The sequence below is a fragment of the Leopardus geoffroyi genome, chromosome A1, assembly GCF_018350155.1.
Source record: "Leopardus geoffroyi isolate Oge1 chromosome A1, O.geoffroyi_Oge1_pat1.0, whole genome shotgun sequence".
Classification (NCBI taxonomy): Eukaryota; Metazoa; Chordata; class Mammalia; order Carnivora; family Felidae; genus Leopardus; species Leopardus geoffroyi.
Window position 1 is genome coordinate 238,662,929 of NC_059326.1, and position 18,341 is coordinate 238,681,269.

The following is an 18,341-nucleotide window of genomic DNA, read 5'->3' on the forward strand; positions in this document are numbered from 1 at the left end:
CTGTATTTCAGTGCTTCTAAAAAAAAAAAAAAAAAAATCCCCATTCAACTGTGGCTCTCGAGCTACGCCGGGGCACTCGTTACTCACACCAGCGGGTGCGTTTAGTTCCCGGTGGTTAATTTGACCCTGTTCGGTGCTCCGTAGGTGACCACGCAAACTTAGGTGATCACTTCCCTCCTTGATGCCCAGTTCCCATTTTCTCTCGATTCCACAATAAAAGGTGCCCTCCTCAGTGAGGTTTCTCTGGGATGTATTCCCAGGGGTGTAACTCCTAGGTCGCAGGGCCTGGGCATCACTTGCTGGATGTTTGCGAACTGTCCCCCACCCCAGGGGGGCTGCTCTCCTCCTTGTACCGTGTCGCCTCATAGCCCCCAATGCTTGGCCTTGTCAGAACCCCCAGGACTGTGCAGTGGCGGGGGGGGAGGGGCGCACCTCCAGCGAGTGCAGGGGCAGGTGCACCTCCCCGTCCTGCGCCTCTCAGACCAGCAAACAGGAGCGTCTTTCATCTGTGTTTTCTGCCGCGGGGGCTTCCTCTTCTGGGAATTGCCTGTTCGCGCGCTGTGCCCATTATTCTGTGGTTTGTTCTCCTGTAAGCTGTGTACGAGTTCTTCATGTTGTGTGGATGCTAATCCATTTGTAATGATATCCTTTGTAACTATTTTTTGCACAATTTGTGGCTTGTATCATCAGTGGTTTATCGTAAGACTTTTACACTGTTGTCTTACTTAAATGTATCAATGTTTTTCTGTATGACTTGTGCTCTTTGTGGGTTTCATAGGAAATCCTTCTCTATCCCAGATTCATGAAGATAAATTCATGAAGAAAGATTCCACTTTCCACATTTAATCACTCACGTACTGTGGGGCTGGGCTAAATAAGACCGTGTGACTGGGGCGCCTGGGGGGCTCAGTCAGTTAAGCATCTGACTTCGGCTCAGGTCATGATCTCACTGTGAGTTCGAGCCCCGCGTCAGGCTCTGTGCTGACAGCTCAGAGCCTGGAGCCTGCTTCGGATTCTGTGTCTCCCTCTCTCTCTGCTCCTCCCTGGCCCGTGCACCCACACTCTCTCTCTCTCTCTGTCAAAAATAAGTGAATAAACATTAAAAAAAAAAAAAAAAAAGACTGTGTGACCACAGCCAAAACCCCTTCACCACTCCAGATCCCCACCCAGCACCTCCCAGGTGCTGGCTCATGTCAGGAAAGGAAATAAATAAACGCCCTGTCCTCTGGCGCTGACCCGCCCTCCGAGGCTGATGGCCAAACAGCGTCACGTGTAAGTGGTCAGGAAAGAGAGACCCGGGCAAGGGGCACCAGGATCCGTCCCTCTGGCCACCACGCCCGCCAACTGGAGGTGCCGCAGCTTTACACCAGCCACGCGCAGCAGCCCTGATCCTAAACTGGGAGCGGCTGTGGATCCAGGCGGATCCCCCAGGAAAGGCGGCGAGAGCCCCTGTGGAGAAGCAAGCCCCCGTTGTTGTGGATGGTGGGGTGGGCTCTGTGTATGGAAGGGAAGGCTAGTTTCCATGAAGATTTCTGCAGAGCTGAGACCCTTATCCCACGCTAGCGAGGAAGGGTCCCAGACGGACGTGTCACGAGTGGGTCACTGCGCTGGGTTCGTCCGGCAGGGAGGCACACAGCTCAGCAGGGAGCCGGGCTTCTGGAGGTCCCCGGCCCTGGGGTCTGGCGACCGGACCGTCTGAGGACGGAACTCGGGCTTGGCCCATTGGGGGCCAGCGGGCAGGCCCCGGAAGCCTCTTCGCGGGTGCGGCCAAGTGCAGCCTGGACCCCTGCGGCCGACGGGGGACCCTCGCTCAGATCGCACGCTGGACGGACAGGCTGATCTGGGCCACGCTCCAAGCCCCTGCTGTGAGATCACGACCTGGGCGGAGATCGAGAGTCTGACGCTTCCCCAACGAAGCCACCGGGCGCCCCTGCTGTGACTTTGGACAAAGGGGACCACGCTTGGTTCAGCTCACTGGGCTCCTCAGAACCCCCAAGACGGGAGGCTCCCCTCTGGGCCCGGCCAAGTGGAGAGAGTCCTCCCGCACCCCCCAGTGCCCCTCGCTCTGAGCCCCAACCCTGGAAACGGCATCCGCGGGCAGGACGAGCAGATACCTGCTGCATCCCTGACGTGCCCCCTGCCCCGCGTCGGCTTCTCCCAGGACCCGACCCCCACCCCGTGCCCCGTGAGGTACAGAGTGGCTGCAAACAGCAGGGGCCACATAGATGTCCGCGTGTGCAGCCGCTCGTGCATGGGGGACTCGGGACCCCTTGTCGCAGCGCACCTGTTGGGAACCAGGCACGAATTCTTCGTGAGCACTTATCCCGGTGGGAGGTGGGTCTGGAAGGGCCCCGGGGCGCACTCTGCGGTCGCCCCCGCGGCCTCTCCCCGGGCGCTGCGCACAGGGGCAGCTGCGATCACACACGAGACCGGCTCCCCTCGGTCATGCCGCTCTGCTCTGGGCAGCACCTCCCCCGGGCTTCTGTTTTAAAGGTGGGAAGTCAGAGCTCCCTCAGTCCTTACCGCCTCCCACAGTGCGATTCAATGTCTGCAGGTGCACGCGGGAGGACCCGGGGCCCTGACGCCCGCCTCCACGCGCCCAGCCCGCCTCCTCGGGACCCAGGCCCGGGACCACGCAGGTAGTTGTTCTCTTCCTAAATCTCTCTGATGGTGACAGAACGAGCCAGGTCTGGAGGCGGCCACTCCCACAGACACCGGGATGGAACTCGAACTCAGAACCGACGACCTTCCGGCCCGGTTGGCGGGCTCCACGGAAGCCCAGCACCCCACGGCAGTGAGGTGGGAGGTAGCCTTTTCTGATGAGGGCAGGCTTTGCCTTCGCAGACACGGGCCCGGCCACCTGTTCATACCCGACAGACCCAAGCGGGAAGGGGACACGACCTGGCCAAAGTTCCCGTCCCGGTAAATGATGGTGCCCGACCCCCACCTGCACGCAGGCCGCCCCCCCCGGGAGGGCCCCTCGTCGGTGTGCCTATTTACGCATAGTGGGACGTAGAGCCTTTGTTAAGTAGTAACAGACTCCAGAGTCGAAGTGAAGAACCCCATTTGCAACCCGGATCTAATTCTCGAAGCCGTGTGACCAAGTCCCTCCCCTTCGGAAAAGAATCGACACCCGCGCTGACGAGCCGCGTCAAACTCAGAGCACCGAGGATGTGGGCATGTGCCCTGGCCACCCCCCAAGCCCCCCGATGGCGGGAAGTGAGTGCCACGTACTTGCTATGGTGGCTCACGTTCAGCCTGTGTGCCATGCGTCAGACCCCATCCTGGGCACTATGGCTGCACTCACCTTCCCAGCCCTTCGAAAACCCTCCAGACGGGTTCAACCCGACCCCACCTTCCAGCCAAGGAGGGCACTGGAGGCGGACGGACGGAAGCACCGCCTCCCCCCCACCCCCCAGGGCTGCAGCAGAACCCGTGCCCACGGCCCCAGGCCACCACCTTCTCGGGTCACAGGATGGAACCCGCGTAGGGAAGAAAGACCGTGGCCTGTGTGAAACCCTGGTCACAAGCACGGTGCTGGTTACGAGAAGCTTTCTGGGGCAGTCCTATGAATTCTGAGCACAGAGGGAAGGAAGATCGCCGAAAACACTGTCAGGAATCATTACCTATGGGGAGTTTTGTCCAAAAGGACAACTGAGCCAGACTGAGCTTAAACGTGTTTGCCGTGTTGGTAGGACCCACCCTCCGTGGCGGGGCCCACGCTCTGCGGACCCCCATCGAATATTCCTCTCCAGCTGGGAACAAGGACCAGGGTCGCCTCGAGTTATCAACACATGTTCTAACTGGGGATCGTTCCCCAAAACCACATGATGAACAAAACACATCCCGTGTCCGTTTTGACTGAGCAAACAGCCCAGGGCTCAAGGACGCACCCCCCCCCCCACCATGTCCTGCCTCAAGCACAAACACCCGCTTCCTTGTTTTAAGATACGCTCTCTCCCGCAAGGCTTCAACGTTGAGTGGCTTATCAAAGGCCTCCGATCCAATAAGAGAGTTCTTGGCCTCATCAAATGTTGAAAATATGTACAAGGATCCTCTTATGGCCAATATCCTGACGTGAAGAAGTCAGATCAGGTGATTTCCAGCCTCTGTGATGAGAGACCAAATGCTCTCGCCCGGGATGGTTTCCCTGTTTGCTAAAGCACGAGCCACTTGTGAAAAGCACACCTCCTAGGGGCCCGGGTCACCGCGGCTTGGGCGACAGTGCACGCGAGGTGATGGGAAGAGGGCAGGTGTGCAGGCAGGTGCAGTTTTGCATTCACGTGCCAGTGCCCACGCACGTGACGGCTGGACACCGTGGCTCCCCTGCCCGGCCCACCCCCACCTGCTGTGCCCACTCACCTCTGAGGGCGACTGAGGCACATGACACCACCCAGCTGTGTGACAGGCTCTGTCCAGGAGCCTGCAGCCGGCAAGATAGGGAGGGGAGGAGGGAGGAGGGGAGGGAGCGGCTGGATGGGAGGGGGCAGGGAGCCGGTCCGGCTCCACGTAAGGCGCCACCCGCCCAACCGGGCCCGGGTCTGGGTTGTAGGAGCCTCGCCTGCACTGGGGCGGCGGACGTTCCCACCTCCTCGTGCATCGCTATCTCCCGGCCTCGTTCCGGGTCTCGGGTCCTCCTGCCCGGGACCCCTCTGGTCCCACCAGCAGGAGCTGTTCCTCTCTGCAAAGCGCCAGGACTTGGTGGCAGGCCCCCGGCTAGGTGCCAGGCAGGCCGGGCAGGCTGGCTTCACCCTGGGGGGCCATGTGCTTCTCTATCGATAAGGAGGCATCGCAGGGAGGAGAGCCAGCGGGTTCCAGGGCCCGGACCACTGCCCCCGCCTCACGGCGAATCTCCCCCCTTGGAAACTCGCCCTCCCCCCAACTAAACAAGATCGCTGTCTCTGCAAATTGGCAGAAATAATTCAACACAGCATTTTTCAAAGCCAACTAGAAAGAATTTACTGTAAGCGATTGTTTTTCATGCGGGATGGCTCCTTTGAGAATAACTGTTTTCATATTTGTGGGGTTTTTGACATTTGGGGAAGCGGAATTACATGTAAACATTTGTTCTGCAAGCCCAAAGTGTGAAGAAAGATGTGCTCAAGCACCAAAAAAAAAAAAATGCTTCCATGCCTCTGAGTTTCAAAACCCTCTTAAATTTTGATAAAGACCCATGGAAGAGATCATCACTTCAGATCATGTTTTACATGAGGATCGGTTTTTTTAACGTCAAGGAAAATAAAACAGACGACGTGGCTAAGAAGGGTGCCGTGTGGGTGAGTTTTGTAATCTCCGGGGCCCTTTAAAAGTGCACCTCCATGATGGTCAAAACCTACACATAAAATATAACATCAAGCATTTGCGTCCCTATTTGATGTCAGATGTCTGCATATTTGAGGGAAGTGGTTCTATCTGGAATCCAAGTGTTGTAACAATAGGACCGCTCTGTGGAAAGCTGCCTGCGGAAATGCATGACCATGGGACAGTGCCCACCGGGGAGTCCTGACATGTGGGCAGAAAGAAACACCCCTGGAAATGAGGCCAGAGCCTTCTGTGGCCCTGGCTATGATCTTGGTCCCTCAGTCTGTTACGCCTCAGTTTGACTACCTATAAAATGGCCCTATTTCACTCACAGAAGGTGTCTTGGAAACTATCCTGTTCCAAACAAATGAACTTCACGTAAAATGCACGTGGGCTGCACGGGTGTACTGAGAGCCATACGCACACGAGGGGCCGGGCTAACAGGACCCCAGGTCTTACCAGCCAGACCGGAAGGAAGTGCGGAGCTTTGAACGAAGGTGTCCAGGCACAGGGGACAGCAGAGGGGAGAAACCTGAGGCCACCTGCCGGCAGGGCTGGGAGGCTGCTCCGGGAGGGGCCGTGCCCGAGGGGCCGGGCGGAGGGGCTCCCACCTTCCCAGTGATGGGGGAGGCATTGCCAGTGAACAAGGAGTCGGTCCGTCCCGCCGGCCTGTGGAAGGACCCCTCTGGACGCAGGCCCCGAAGGTCTGCCTTACACAGGCCTTTCCATTTCTGCGTTTTGACACCGGGCCTGCTGACCCTGGAGGGTGGCCCTTCCCGGAGCTAGTAACTCGCCTCTCACGTGCAAACCAACTCACCCCTCCTCTCTGTGGGCTCTCTACCTGCCCCCCGCCCTGCTCACCCGGCCTCCTCTGCGTCCCCCGGGGAAGCCGCAGTGAAGGGCGTTGCCCCCTTCGCCCCGCTGCCTCCTGACGGCCCCTGGTGCCTCCCGGGGAGCACCCCATCCCCATGCCTAGGGAAGCACGAGGAAAACTTCATCCTCTGTCCCACGTCCACGTCTGTGTGTCTTAGAGCACCAACCTGAAACAGACTCCAGGTACCCTTACAACACATTGTCGTGAAGTGTGCACTTAGCACATTCCAGAACAAGGCTTCCAGTGGACTTTTTAGCGAAATAGGACAGACTTAAAAAGAGGCGGCAACAGGAACTCACCCTACCGGTCACCAGCGCACACGATTCCAGAGGCGCAGCGGTTAGAAGAGTGTGGTGCCACCAGGAACTAACAAACCGTGAAACGGAGCATCGGAAATGGCTTCACAAGCACTTGTGTTCGTGCGCAGAGGAGCCACAGGCCGGGGAGGCGAGCGGATGATGGTGTCGACTACGGGGTCTCGGTGTAGAGGAGAAAACGTGCGGATGGGTTGGAAACAACATGAAAGGCAGAACTGAAAAGAATTATCAGAAGGAAATGGAGGAGAACGTCTTGAAATCTGTAAATAACTCTAAAACTCCGCAAACAGACCCAGAACACCCAGCCCCACGCCCGCGAGCATGTCCTGTGCTCTCGGTCCATCTGTGGAAACATTTCTCTCTGAACTGCCTTCCTCAGACAGAAGCGGAGTAGGAACAAGGAGCCACAGGGACACCGCTAGCGCTTCCCAGAGCCTGGCCCGCAGCTCTGTGCGCCAGGGTGTGTTCCAGAAGGTTCCTGGAGAATGCCGCGGGATTTGCCTTCCGAGTCTGGGTCCGAGGGCCCAGCTGGCAGTTTCTCCAAACTAAGAAACTAAGTCCCAGAGATGAATGTCTTTTTCCTTTCACTGAAAGAAAACGGCATATAACCCCTTGCCCAAGCCCAACTTCTCCTAGTCAAGCCTCCAGAACACTCTGGGACTTCTAGAATATTCCATCACAGGATTAAAACTGAAGCAAAGAAAGTATGAAGCAGTGCGAGACAATGAACTTCCCTGGACTCATCCCCTTGGGCCCTCCACTCCTCACCCTACTTGTTCATGGACCCACCCTCCTGGGCCCTCCACTCCTCACCCTTCCTGTTCATGGACCCACCCTCCTGGCCCTCCACTCCTCACCCCTGCTCTCCATAGACCCACCCTCCTGGGCCCTCCACTCTTCACCCTTGCTCTCCATAGACTCACCTTTCTTGGCCCTCCACTCCTCACCTCTGCTCTCCATAGACCCACCTTTCTGGGCTCTCCACTCCTCACCCTTCTTGTTCATGGACCCACCCTTCAGGGCCCTCCACTCCTCACTTTTGCCCTTGCTCTCCATGGACCCACCTCCTGGGCCCTCCACTCCTCACCCCTGCTCTCCATAGACTCACCCTTCTTGGCCCTCCACTCCTCACCTCTGCTCTCCACAGACTCACTCTTCTGGGCCCTGGACTCCTCACCTTCCCTGTCCACAGACCCACCCATCTGGGCCCTCCACTCCTTACCCCTGCTCTCCTGGCTGTTTTCTCCCCTTGTTGGCCTTTGGGGTTTCTCCATGGATCTGCTTGTTGGGAAGGAGTGGAAAAGCCCTCTCCTTGTTGCCTGTCCCTGGATAGCTTCTCACACTGTCCCACCAGCTCCCAGCTGGGCTCTTGTGTCTGTGATCAGGGCAGTTGGCAATTGAATGCTCAGAGGTCAGCAGTGTGCCCACGGCCACGCAGGCAATGGAAACAGCGCCCACTGCAGCCCGCAAGGGCTACCCTGCCATCACGCACAGCAGAAATGTGGGCACTGCACCAGTGTTCTTCTCCAGATTTGAGAAGTGAGGTTTGGAGGAGAGGTCACCTGCCCCAGTCCAGCGTGAGGCTTCGAAAGGGTTTGGGGACCTCGCCCCACTCTTTCGCCTCTGTATAAGTGAGGCTGTGGAGGGTGTCATGGACCACCGCAGAGTCACCGGCCTCTCTTTTGTCCTGTGTTCCTCTCTCCATCTAAACACAGGAGGGCCCCCAGCAAGGTCACACTTCACCGTATCAGCTGGCCAGGGTATGAGCTAGATTATCAGAGGGTTGATCGCTTCCTGACCTGCTGCCCAAGCAGGGACAGGGCTGGGGAGCCTCACAGGGCATGGACACACCCAGGACCCCATGGCCAGGCAGTCCTACAGTAGGGCCTGGCCTTCCCCTAGTCCCAGAGCAATGCAGGGAGCATTTAGACTACTTCCTCATGATTTCAGGCATCATGTGAACCGGGGGGCTGCTGGACTGTGTCCAAGTTGCCCTCCCTCACCCATGCCCGCTGCCTGCTTCAGGGGTCACCTCCTGCCCGTCAGGGTCACAAGGACAGTCACGCACAGAAACTTAGCCCTGCTCACCACGTAGAGTTTGCAGTAAATTTTAGAAATTCATAAAGTTTGATACCTTTTGCCCAGTTAATACTGTGCCACAAATGAGGGATCCCCAAATGCCTCCCCTTTGTGCAAGGGAGTAATTCCATGAACTGGAGTAACGAGCCAACAAGAAAGAATCCTTTGATTCACGACCCCGTTGAACCACTGGGTCCCATCAGCAAATGCCTCTGTGCACCCCTCCAGCGGATGGCACTGCCCGGGTGGGAGACCGTGCGTCTCGGGGCAGGCCAGCTCTCGGGGTGCAGCTCGCGACCAGGACCGGCACAGACCGACCCAGCAGCAGCGCCCGGAAACCTCCTTTCCCTCCCGCCGCCGCCCACGGAGGTCAGGTCCCAGCGAGGGCAGACAAGCAGGAAAAGCGGCGGGAGCTGGGTCTGGGCCCGTCCCTGTGGAGCTTCGACAGAGTCGGCGCGGGCCTCTGCACGTGCGGCCCGGCTCGTCGTGTCCCTCGGGATTTGGGCTGGGGCTGGGGGTCGTCGGGGGCTGCCGCGGGACGGGGCGACGTGGCGGGCCTCGCTGCGCGGGGGGGCCAGGCCCGGCCTGAGGGTCCCCGCCGTCTGGCCACTGCGGGAGGGGCGCCGCCGGAGCCTGGGCGCCCTTCAGGACCGACGGTCCGGGACGCCCCGCCATCCCCTGCGGGTGGGGGCGGGTGGGCGGGGGGGGGAGGGCGGGAGCCGAGGTCAGGCGCAGGGCGCGGGCGGGGCCGCCCTCCGAGCCCTCGGGGGCGGGGCTCTCGGGAAGCCCCGCCTCCGTCCGCCCAGGCCTCGCCCCGCCGGCGCCCCCCGCCCGCCCGCCCCGCCCCCCGCGTCACGCCGCCGCCGGCCTGCGCCTGCGCGTCCGCCCGCCCCGGCCGCCGCGCATCCTCGGCCCGCGCCCCGCGCCCCGCGCCCGCTCTGCGTCCCGCTCCGCGCCCGCTCTGCGCCCGGCGCCCGGCTCCCTGCGGCGGGCGGCGGTCATGAGGCTGCGGGCGCGCGGTCCCCGGGTCGCCCCCGCCTCCGGCGCGGGGGCCGGCGACGCGCGGCGGCTGGCGCCCCCGGGGCGGAACCCCTTCGTGCACGAGCTGCGCCTCGGCGCCCTGCGGAAGGCCCAGGTGGGTGCGCTCCCGAGCCCCTGCGGCCGGGGAGGGGGTCTCGCCGGCCTGGCCCCGCGGCCACCCCGCCGCCCCCCGCGGCCCGCGACCCCCACGCGGCCCTGCCGCTGGCCGCGCTCACCCCGTCCCCGTCCCTTCTGGCTCGCCACCCCCCCCTCCCCCCGGGCCGGGCCCCACATCCCTTCTCCCCACGCCCCCTTCCCGCCATCCCTGCATCCCCGTCGCTCTGCGCCGCGCGGTCCCCCGGTCCCGCGTCCCTTCCCGCCGCTCGCAGGCCCCACGAGGGACAGGCGCGGTCCCCCCGCCCCCGGGATGGGACTTTGTCGCTTGATGAGCTTCTTGTGTGGGGACCTCGTGGCTCGTTCGAGTCCGCGCGAGGTGCCTTGAAGGGAGCGGCAGGATGTCCGCCTCTGCGTTTGCAAGTTGTGTTCTGCGGAGCGTGCAGGGGGGTCCCTCCGGGTTCGTCTGTAACGGAATCGGCTTTATGTACTCTCGGTTCCGTGACGGGAGGAAACAGTGTGCAGTTTTGTTCGTGGCGCCCTCTGGTCCTGGCTGAGGATGGGGCCTGCAGGAGGCAGTGGGGCCCCACACTGGTCCTTTTCCTTCACATCGATCCAGGGTTTCCAAGGTGGGCTCCATTCCCTGACCCGGTGGGGTGCGCCCTCCCTGACCCGGTGGGGGTGCGCCCCCCTGGCCCGGCGGGGTGCGTCCCCCAGTGGGGTGCGCCCACCTTGATCCGGTGGGGGTGCGCCTCCCCCTGACCCGGTGGGGGCTGGCACCCTGACCCGGTGGGGTGCACTTCCTGGCAGTGTTGGGCCTCTGGTTGTTCACTGTGTTCGCGTTTCTGTAAGACTCCTCTCAGTACAGCCTTTGCTTTAGCTCCAAAAGCGTAATAGAAACAGGTACAGATTTAGGACTTTAGCTGTTGTCCAGTTGACGGAGAGTATATTTTCCGCTGTGACAGAACTTTTTCGGGTGACACTTAGATTTCTTTAATGCAAAAAGTTATTCACTTGGAACAATATCAAAGTGAAAAGTTCTTGAACCCAGTCTGAAGTTGTCGTGGGCTGCCTGCTTTTTCTCGAAGCATCCTCTAGGTGGACTTGGTTATTGTGGTGGGAGAGGGAAGGGTGGGCACAAGATTGAGGACAGAGGAGAGAAGGTCGGGTGGCATCCCTTCTGGGGACGGGAGAAAGCAGGGCCATCCCAGTCGGCTCCTGGGCCTTGTCCCTGTGTCTGTCTGGAGCCAGACGCCAGTCGCTGCCTGCCCGTGTGGTCTTTGGTCCCCCTCTGCTGCGTTCCTTGGCTCACGGACTCGAACTCCTCGCCTGCGGTGCCCTACCCAGCTGTGAGGGGGTTAGGAGCGCAGCAGCTTCCTCTGGGCTCCTGAATGGCCCCCCCACCGGCCGACCCCCCTCGCGCCTGTGATCCGTGGCTCTGAACCCTCTGAGGGCGACCCTGGGACTGAGCCCTGACTCTTCTTCCGGGTGGCTTCCAAGGCCCTGCCCCACCTGCAGCCTGACCCCTGGGCGCCAGCTGCTGCAAGCCTGCATCTTCCTGCCTGTGCCTCCTACCTCTGCGTCCCTGTCACTTTTGCAGCCTCGCCCCCGTTACTGTGGACGGACAGGGGCCAGGTCTGTCCTGTCCCACGCTACGTGCTTACTGCTTAGGCGAGGTGCACTGTAGACACTCAGCTAGCTGTAGAGTGAGTGAACGAGCGAAGGGGGCCGGATGTAAGAGCCGGGCCAGAACTCCCCCACACCCCTCAGGCCCCGGTCGCAGGGTCGTGGAGCCTCCGGGGTTTGGAGCAGCTCTAGGAGCTGTTCTTTAGCGCCAGGCAGAGATACTGGTTTTAGATGTTGGCTCACAGCTTCTGGAACACACTCAAGAAAGAACAGGTGAGCGGACTGTTTCAGCCCCTCAGGAAGGGAAGGTTACTTTGTATACACCCGGTTGCGCTCTTTCAGAGGCCGTGTCAGAATATTCGCCAGAATCATCGTGGTGTATTTATACGTTGGTGGCAAAGCTGTGGTTACTGTTCAGCTGTCCCCAGTGTGGTCCGGAGTATGTAACTTGTAAATGCTAACTTCCGAGTTTCGCTTTGCAGAAACATTTTGCTTTTCACAAAGCAGTGCTTTGCGAAGCTTTTTACTTCTCTGTGAAGCTTTTCACTTCTCTGCACCGTATTATGCAAAGGTTTCCACAGAGGAAACTAGCCTGTGCAAGCATACAAAGCCTGCCTCCCGAATTAGTAAATAAACCGATCCAGCAGTGACTGAGACAGCCAAGGGCTGCTCAGAGACTCACCTAAATTCCGAGTGAAGGGAAGGCGGTGAGGGCGCCTGCCCTCACCTGTGCCGCTGGGGAGGGGCTGTTAGTCACCTGCAGGCTAATGACCAGGCCATCTGTCATTTAGTAGCAGATTTAGCAAGGAGCTTAAGTATCTCTTTGGGCAGAAAATAAGTCGTTAAGACATGAAAACTGAATAGCACGGAATTGGTTAGCCTCGTGGTGATTTGCTGTTTTGGGAGTCCCAAAGCGGTGTCTGTCACCTGGGTGTTGGGGGTTACTTCCTGTTGGAACCCCCAGGTGCGAGTGCACCCCACTTCCAGCTCTGATGTTTCCTCATTTCTGAACTCCTGTGACCTGGGCCAGGGTTAGGGTTAGAATGTACTTCCCAGAAAGCAGTCTGGCTTCCTTTACACCTTGGAACGGAGTCCTTTATGTGAGGACACTGCGGGGTTCACCCTCTCCCAGTTAGATCCACAGAGAGCATTGCCATGAAGGCTGAACGCAGGGACAGGCTCCGACCCAGCACATTTGCAGGGAGGCCTGTGTGCAGTTTTAATTTCCCACAGGCAGGTGATCTTTGTCTCCAAGTTCTGTCCAAATACATGAGTTTTGATGAAGGAAGGAAGGAAGGAAGGAAGGAAGGAAGGAAGGGGAAAGAAAGAAAGAAAGAAAGAAAGATGGGAAGAAAGAAAGAAAGAAAGAAAAAGAAAGAAGGAAAGAAAGAAAGAGAAAAGGGAAGGGAGGAAAGAAAGAAAAGAAGGAGGGAAGAAAAAAAAAAAAGGAAAGAAAAGAAGGAAGGAAGGAAGGAAAGAAGAGGGAGGGAGGGAGGCAGGCAGGCAGGCAAGCAGCAGGTGCCCCTGGTTTCAGCCTGCATCCCGAGTCAGGTGTGGCCCTCCTGGGGCCGGGGGTCCCACACCCCGCACACTTCCAGGCCTGGTGGCTTCCAGCTGCTTCTCTGACCTGCCAGGCTTCCGGGCACCCACCCCAATGCTCCCGCTGCCCCTCTGTCTGGGTACTCCACGCACGAGACTGCTCTGCTGAAGAGCGCAAAGGGGTGGGTAGAGGGGAGGGCAGCTTGACTCTGGTGTTCGTGAGCCGCGGGTGGCAATGGAAAGCCGGGAGGAACGTAACATGGGAATGAGGATTTCCAGGACAGCAGGCGTCACGTGGGAAGACACAGAGGGCCGGCTGCAGCAGGGCCCGGGGCCCCCCCCAGATGCCTGGGAGTCTGAGGCTCTGGAGCGGGGCCCTGGGAGCCTGAGAGCACGGCCTCCATTGGTGCACGTGTAGCCCAGTAAGGTGCAGCGTCCTTGCCGCTGGCCGGGCAGCGCAGCCCCCGAGGCAGGGGGTGGAGGCCCCACGCCCGTCCTGGTGTCCCAGGTGAGTAGACTCCGAGGTCCCCGGACGCCCAGGCAGGCTCAGTGCCCATGAGCCCTGCCCTCGGGGACTGGCTGTCTCTTCGAATGCAAGCCTGGGTGGCTTGGTCGGTTAAGCGTCCGACTTCAGGACTTCAGGACTTCGGCTCAGGTCGTGGTCTCACGGCCCATGAGTTCGAGCCCCGCGTCGGGCTCTGTGCTGACCGCTCAGAGCCTGCAGCCTGTTTCCGATTCTGTGTCTCCCTCTGTCTCTGCCCCTCCCCTGTTCATGCTCTGTCTCTCTCTGTCTCAAAAATAAATGAACGTTGAAAAAAAAATAATAAATAAATAAATAAATGCTGCCCTTAAACGCAGACGCAGCAGTGGCACCTGCCTCTTCCAGCACAGGGTCCCCTCGGTTCTCTCACACCTGCTGATGCCCCACGAAGCTGCCAGGGACCGGCCTGGGCAGAGCCACTGGCTCCATCAGTGCTCACGCGTGGGACGTGTTCCGGGTGCCTGGACACCGTGGCCTTTTTACTCCCACGAGTCTCACTTCCGTGTTAGAGCCAGTGTGGTGATTTCTTTTCCCACATAAAGTCTTTCCGAAGAGCATCTTTAGCAGTGTTAATATTTGAAACCCGTAGGACGGGGGCACAGAGCCGGGCTCAGACAGAGTCCCTGAGGCCTGGAGGGCAGGTCTGCTCCATATAGAGCATGCCCAGAAGGGACCCTGCTCCAAGACAGCTGGGAATCCCAGGGCTGAGGGCCTGGTTGGGATCAGGCCCTGAATGTTCCCAGCGCAGGGCCCACAGCAGAACCCCGTCCCTGTGGCGCTAAGTCTCTCACCAGCAGGAAGGAGTTGAGTCCTTAGTCACTTCTGTGCCACGTGACTCACGAGCTCTACGTCCTCGTGGGCCCACGGAGCTCAGCAGCTCCCAAGCTCAGAGTCCCCCTCCCCCGCCCCCCAGAGCAGCCACGGCCACTGTTGCCTCCGGCCCCCACCCCACGCCCTCCCATCCTGTCCCGGCGGCTTTTGCGTGCTGTGCCCAGGAGCGCTTGGACCAGCCCACTCCACACTTCCCCTTCCCCAGGGTAGTTGGGGTAGTGAGCTCCCAGGCCCCTCTCCACCCCTGCCAGGCTTGGTGTGAGACCCACCCTCACCCCGAAAGTGTTACGGTGGGCCGGGAGCTCCCTGCAGCTGGGGGGTCAGAGGCAGGATCCTCCCTACATCTGAGGGAGGACACAGCCAGGATGTTCTGGGAGCTCCCTACACCTGGGGCGACAGAGCCAGGATCCTCCCTGCAGCTGGGGGGTCAGAGCCAGGATCCTCCCTGCAGCTGGGGGGTCAGAGCCAGGATCCTCCCTACCTCTGGGGGGTCAGAGCCAGGATCCTCCCTACATCTGGGGGGACAGAGGCAGGATCCTCCCTACATCTGGTGGAGGGGGAGAGCCAGGATGCTCTGGGAGCTCCCTACACCTGGGGGGTCAGAGCCAGGATCCTCCCTGCAGCTGGGGGGTCAGAGCCAGGATCCTCCCTACATCTGGGGGGACAGAGGCAGGATCCTCCCTACATCTGGGTGGGCAGACAGCCAGGATGCTTTGGGAGCTCCCTACAGCTGGGGGGGGGGGGGGGACAGAATGTACCCTCGAGTCTCCTTGCAGCTGGAGAGGGACTCACACAGCTGGGGGCTGGAGGCGGCATGTGGTTAAGGGGCTCCCTGCAGTTGGGGGACAGGGCCTGGAGGTTCCCCAGGAGCTTCCCGCAGATGGTGCCCTGGAGCCATCATTTTGGGGAAGCCAGCTGTTGGGGGTGAGGTTGAGCGGAGATGTCCTGGGGGCGCTCGGTCTGTGAGGGGAGTGGGGTAGGAGGTGCCTGGACGGGGGTGTCTGCAGCTGGAGGCAGGGCATCGTAGGGCTCCAGGAGGGGCCCCTTGCGAGGGACTGAGGATGTGCTATGACCCTGGGCCCCACAGGCTCTGTGGATATTTGCCGAACGATTGGAAGCCTCTGGAAGTGCTTCAGCTCTTGAATTTCAAGATTCTTCTATTCAGATCCTGCTGAGGGCCCTAGAGATAAGGGATTTCCTGGGGCGCAAGGCCAGGTGTGTCTGTGGGGGTGAGCAGCTGGGGGGACCGTGTCTGTGCCTCTCAGGTGCGTCTGGGGAGGGGAGGGAGGGAGGATTGACAGTTACTTATTTTTCTCAGTCTTCTGCCTCCCTGCCGCACGCCAGCCCTGAGGCCCCCACTGGGCAGGGCAGGTTGGTGCCCCTCGCACGTTCCCTGCCCCTCGGACTGCGCTCTGCTCTGCTCTGCTCGTGGCTGAAGCGGTCCTGACTGTGAGGCGAGCAACGGTAAGCTGCTCCCCAGGACCCTTGCGCCCCCTTCCGTGCCAGGACACGCCCCGACCTGAGACCCTGCTGTTAGGAGCTGCGGGCTGTGTCCTTGGATGGATGGACCTGACCTGAGCGTCACTTTGTCAGGACTGAGCTTCAGGGCCCGGCCCTGCTGTGTCCCGGGGCAGCAGCTGTGGGAGGAGCAGACGCTTCGTGGGCAGGTTAGCTCACAGCTCCTGGTGCGGCTGGAGCACGGGGACTCAGGTGCTCATGCCCAAAGGCCCCGCTGCATTCTGACCCTGTGCTTTGCTTCTGAGCCTCCTTTGCTCAGCAGACAGGGACAGGGGGCCTTCTCCGTGCTCCCTCCCTGCTCCCGCCTACTCCCTGGTTGGTTGGTCAGGTCCTGGTCCCTCCCCTTGACCCCTTAGGTTGGGGGAGGCACTGTGCCTCTGGGGGCGGGGCGGCCCTCCCCTCCCAGTCCCTCCCTCACCAGGATGTGCCGCCCCCTCCCCCCCCCCCCAGCGCCTCACCAGGACGTGTCCCCCTCCAGCTGTGCTCCCAGCCTGGGCTTGTACCCATCTGTGGGGGAGAGGGCTCCTGCCCCTGTAGGTGGGAGCTCTGTGCCTGGAAAGCTCCCTTTCTGAGGATGTGTAATTACAGGGTGTCCTGGCCCCACAGGTGAGACGCCTGTGGAAACAGGTCAGTTGTCGCTGAGTTCCTACAGTCTTTAAATAGGGATCTGGGGCCAATTCCTGCTCTGGATGTGAGCCTCGTCCCTAGAGTGGAACGTCCAGCCCAGAAATCTCACTCTCTATGGTGTTTCTGCTTCTGTCCCACTGGTCTGTTCCTGAGCACCTGCCAAGAAAGCCAGGCCGGGGCGCTAAGTTCTCAGGGTGACCCGGGACCCGTGAAGGGCCTCTGGCCTGCCTGGAATTTCACGTCTGGGGGCGGGGGGCACAGGATCGGCAGCGTGGAGTCACAGGGACCGGGGGCAGAGCTCTGGGCTCTAGCTCAGGGGTCCTGAAGACCCTGAGGAAATGAGATTTTGCGTGAAACTCCGTGGGTGGGAGGGGCGAGGAGAGGCGGAGGCCGGAGGCCGAGGGCGTTTGCTGGCCATCTGAGCCTGGAGGGGCCGGCCACGAACACCCACAACCGCCGCCTCCCCCCACGCAGGGCCCTGCACTTCTTGTCTTTCCTTAAACCCCACCAGGTAGCGGGGAGCTCTCCCGTCCCCTTCCCTGGAGGATAGGTGCTCCCTCCCCTCCCCACCCCTGCCCGCAGGCCAGCCCTCTCCCCCGCCTGCCGCTGCCCGCAGGGCTGTGAGCCAGCCAGGGCTGTCCCCACTGGTGTGCATTCCGTGTGGGCGTCGGGAGCATGCTGGCTCTGGCTCGCGATAGACACTTGGCGTGTGTGCGCTGGCCCAGTGAACTTGTTCTCCAGCGCATGTGTTCTGCCTACTCCTAGCCCCAGCCGCTGCCCCCCCCCCGCCCCCAGGGCTCTCTGCAGGTGCACTTGGGCTGAAACCCTGATGTGGCCCCGACGAGAGCTCAGGGAAGCCCAGACTGGGGGGAGATGGGAGCACACGAGGGGCCCTGGGAGCTCAGAGGTGCTCAGGTAGGAGCGGGTCTTCAGTGGAGGGGGCATCGTGCCGCTGCCCGGCAGCGTGCTCTCAGGGCTGAGCGCCAGCGGGGGAGCCTGGGCAGCTGAGGTGGTGGCCGTGACAGTGACAGTGCGGCAGGGGTCCGTCTTCCTCTCTGCCCCCAGGCCCGTCCGGTCCTTCATTCTCTTGTCTGTGCAGCAGGGACACCGAGGTCCCTGCTTTCCCAGGACTTTCTCCACCGGCCGCTGCGTCCCTCCCCTGCCTGGGGGCCCAGCCCCTGGTGGTTTTTCCTGGGGACCTGGAGTCTGTGTGGCAGGCATCTCCTGATGTCCCCGAGTGCCCTGCCCGCCCCCTCGGGGCCCCCCGTGCCTCTGTCTCTGCCACATTCACCGGGGGCCCTGAACTGCCCTCCTGGCTGCCCGCTGACCACGCACTTGGCTTCACGCCTCTCTCGCCAGCTGGACTGTGTGTGGGCCCTGGTGCCGGGGGCCTGCACACGGGGCCCCATGAAGTGCCTGGTGCCTGGTGACAGACCAGACACGGGCCTGAGCCCCTGCAAGGCTCTGACCTCCGCCCCCGGGCCCTCAGACGCTCGTCAAAGGGCAAGTGAGGAGGACCGTGGAGTGCAGATTCCCTTGGTTACGGGGTGCGTGCCCCGGGGTGCCGTGGACAGAGCAACTCTGATCCCACAGGGAACCGCACACGAGCCAGCCGTCCAGCGTGTCAGGCACGGTGTGTGTGTGTGTGTGTGTGTGTGTCTGGGAAAACGGCTCTGCCGTTGGACTGCGTTGCAGGTTGTAAACTCAGAGTGAATTACCGAAAGACTGTCCTTTTGCAGAAACTCCAGGTTGGGTGAGTGTGCTCGAGATGAGGTTTGAAAGCTCCTGGACAGACAGGACCGGGGCGCCGGACGGACAGGACTGGGGCTGCCTGTGGGTTGAGGGAAAAAGCAGGTTTCAGGAACGCTGTATTTAATTTTAGGTTTGAGTGGGAGAGCTGAGAAAAAATAGCTTCTGTGTAGCGGTGAGCGTGGCCCGACAGTCACACGGCCGG

The 18,341-nt window shown here is 60.8% G+C and overlaps 1 protein-coding gene across 2 annotated transcripts in view; it reads left to right on the forward strand.

Moving 5' to 3' along the window:
• Positions 1-9,460: 9,460 nt before the first annotated feature.
• The window catches only part of LPCAT1 (lysophosphatidylcholine acyltransferase 1), a 46,338-nt gene continuing 37,457 nt past the window's right edge, over positions 9,461-18,341 (forward strand). Inside the window, exon 1 of one of the 2 annotated variants that reach the window (XM_045442972.1) lies at positions 9,461-9,706. In XM_045442972.1, the coding sequence (XP_045298928.1) occupies positions 9,572-9,706 (135 nt within the window). In that variant the 5' untranslated portion in view covers positions 9,461-9,571. Of the gene's footprint in view, positions 9,707-11,547; positions 11,605-18,341 lie in introns of those variants that run through there. The other variant, XM_045442976.1, reaches the window with a different exon arrangement.